Below are 1,179 nucleotides of genomic sequence, written 5' to 3'. Positions count from 1 at the left end.
CCACCAACACCCGCACATACACCCTCTTTCTCCCCCTCCTCTCTCCACTGGCTGTGAGGAATCAGAAATTGTTTTAACAAGACCTTCCCATATCCCACAGCGATGCAGATATGCACTCAAGTTTGAGAACCACTGATCTCAACACGCCTTTGGTTTTCTCTCCTACACTGCCTGCAAGCTTCTCCCAGGGCCTTGTTTCATGACCACATCCATTGTCATAGTATCCTGCCGTCTGAAAGTGCTCTCACGGTCTTAGTGCACCTATTGCTCCTCCCACTGTGGTCCGGCGTGGGGACCGAAACACTGAGGGGCTCGGCCAGGCGGGCCCCCCTGCCCGCCCCAGTGCGGTGCTGCTGCCTTACAGTGTGCTGTGTGTGTGTTCGCAGGCCCTGGTGCGGTTCATGTATTCCCTGAGTAAGGGCTACCGCAGGATCACCTACCACAACTGGCGGCACGGCTTCAACGTGGGGCAGACCATGTTCTCCTTGCTGGTGGTACGAGAACAGGGGGACCCAGCGGCGTGGTGGGAGGGACCTCGGGCTGCTAGGGTCTCCCGCTACCCTGGGCACCTCAGTGCAGCTCGCCAGGCAGCAGTGGCATCATTCTTCTATTTATTGCCTTTTTAAAAAATAGACAACAAGAGTACATGCTTAGCATAAATGAATTCCAAGAAGCGAGAAGTATGTAAAATAAAAAGTGAAAGAAAGGCAGCATTCTACTCCCACCCCCAAGCCAGTATTTGGAGAAAACCATGGCACAGCTCCTTCCAGGTTTCCTTCCAGAAGCATTGAGATAGATTTGTTCACACACACATACACAAAATTTATTTTATTTATAACCAATTAAACAATATGATTCTATAATATGCTTTTTTATTTGAAAATATATAAATATATCAATCATGTTTTCCTATATATATATTTTATTGTGGTAAAACATATATAACCTAAAATTTACCATTTTTAGGTGCATAATTCAGTGGCATCAAGAACATTCACAGTATTGTGCAACCATCACTACTCTCCATCTCTAGAACTTTTCCAACTTCCCAGACACCCTGTCTCCATTAAACAACATTAATACAACTCCCCATTTCCTCAGTCTCCAGCCCCTGGGAGCCAGCATTCTACTTTTTCAGTCTCTATGAATTCCCTTTCTTATAGGTACCTCACCTAAGTA

General features: G+C 46.5%; 1 protein-coding gene across 1 annotated transcript in view; it reads left to right on the top strand.

Moving 5' to 3' along the window:
- Window positions 1-1,179, top strand: part of PDE6A (phosphodiesterase 6A, cGMP-specific, rod, alpha) — a 126,417-nt gene that overhangs the window by 97,460 nt on the left and 27,778 nt on the right. Inside the window, exon 13 of the mRNA XM_010850549.1 lies at window positions 387-494. Within this exon, the coding sequence (XP_010848851.1) occupies window positions 387-494 (108 nt within the window). The remainder of the gene's footprint in view (window positions 1-386; window positions 495-1,179) is intronic.

The sequence above is a fragment of the Bison bison genome, unplaced genomic scaffold (assembly GCF_000754665.1).
Source record: "Bison bison bison isolate TAMUID 2011002044 unplaced genomic scaffold, Bison_UMD1.0 scf7180017864291, whole genome shotgun sequence".
NCBI classification, from domain to species: Eukaryota; Metazoa; Chordata; class Mammalia; order Artiodactyla; family Bovidae; genus Bison; species Bison bison.
This window is presented reverse-complemented; position numbering and strand designations above follow the sequence as displayed.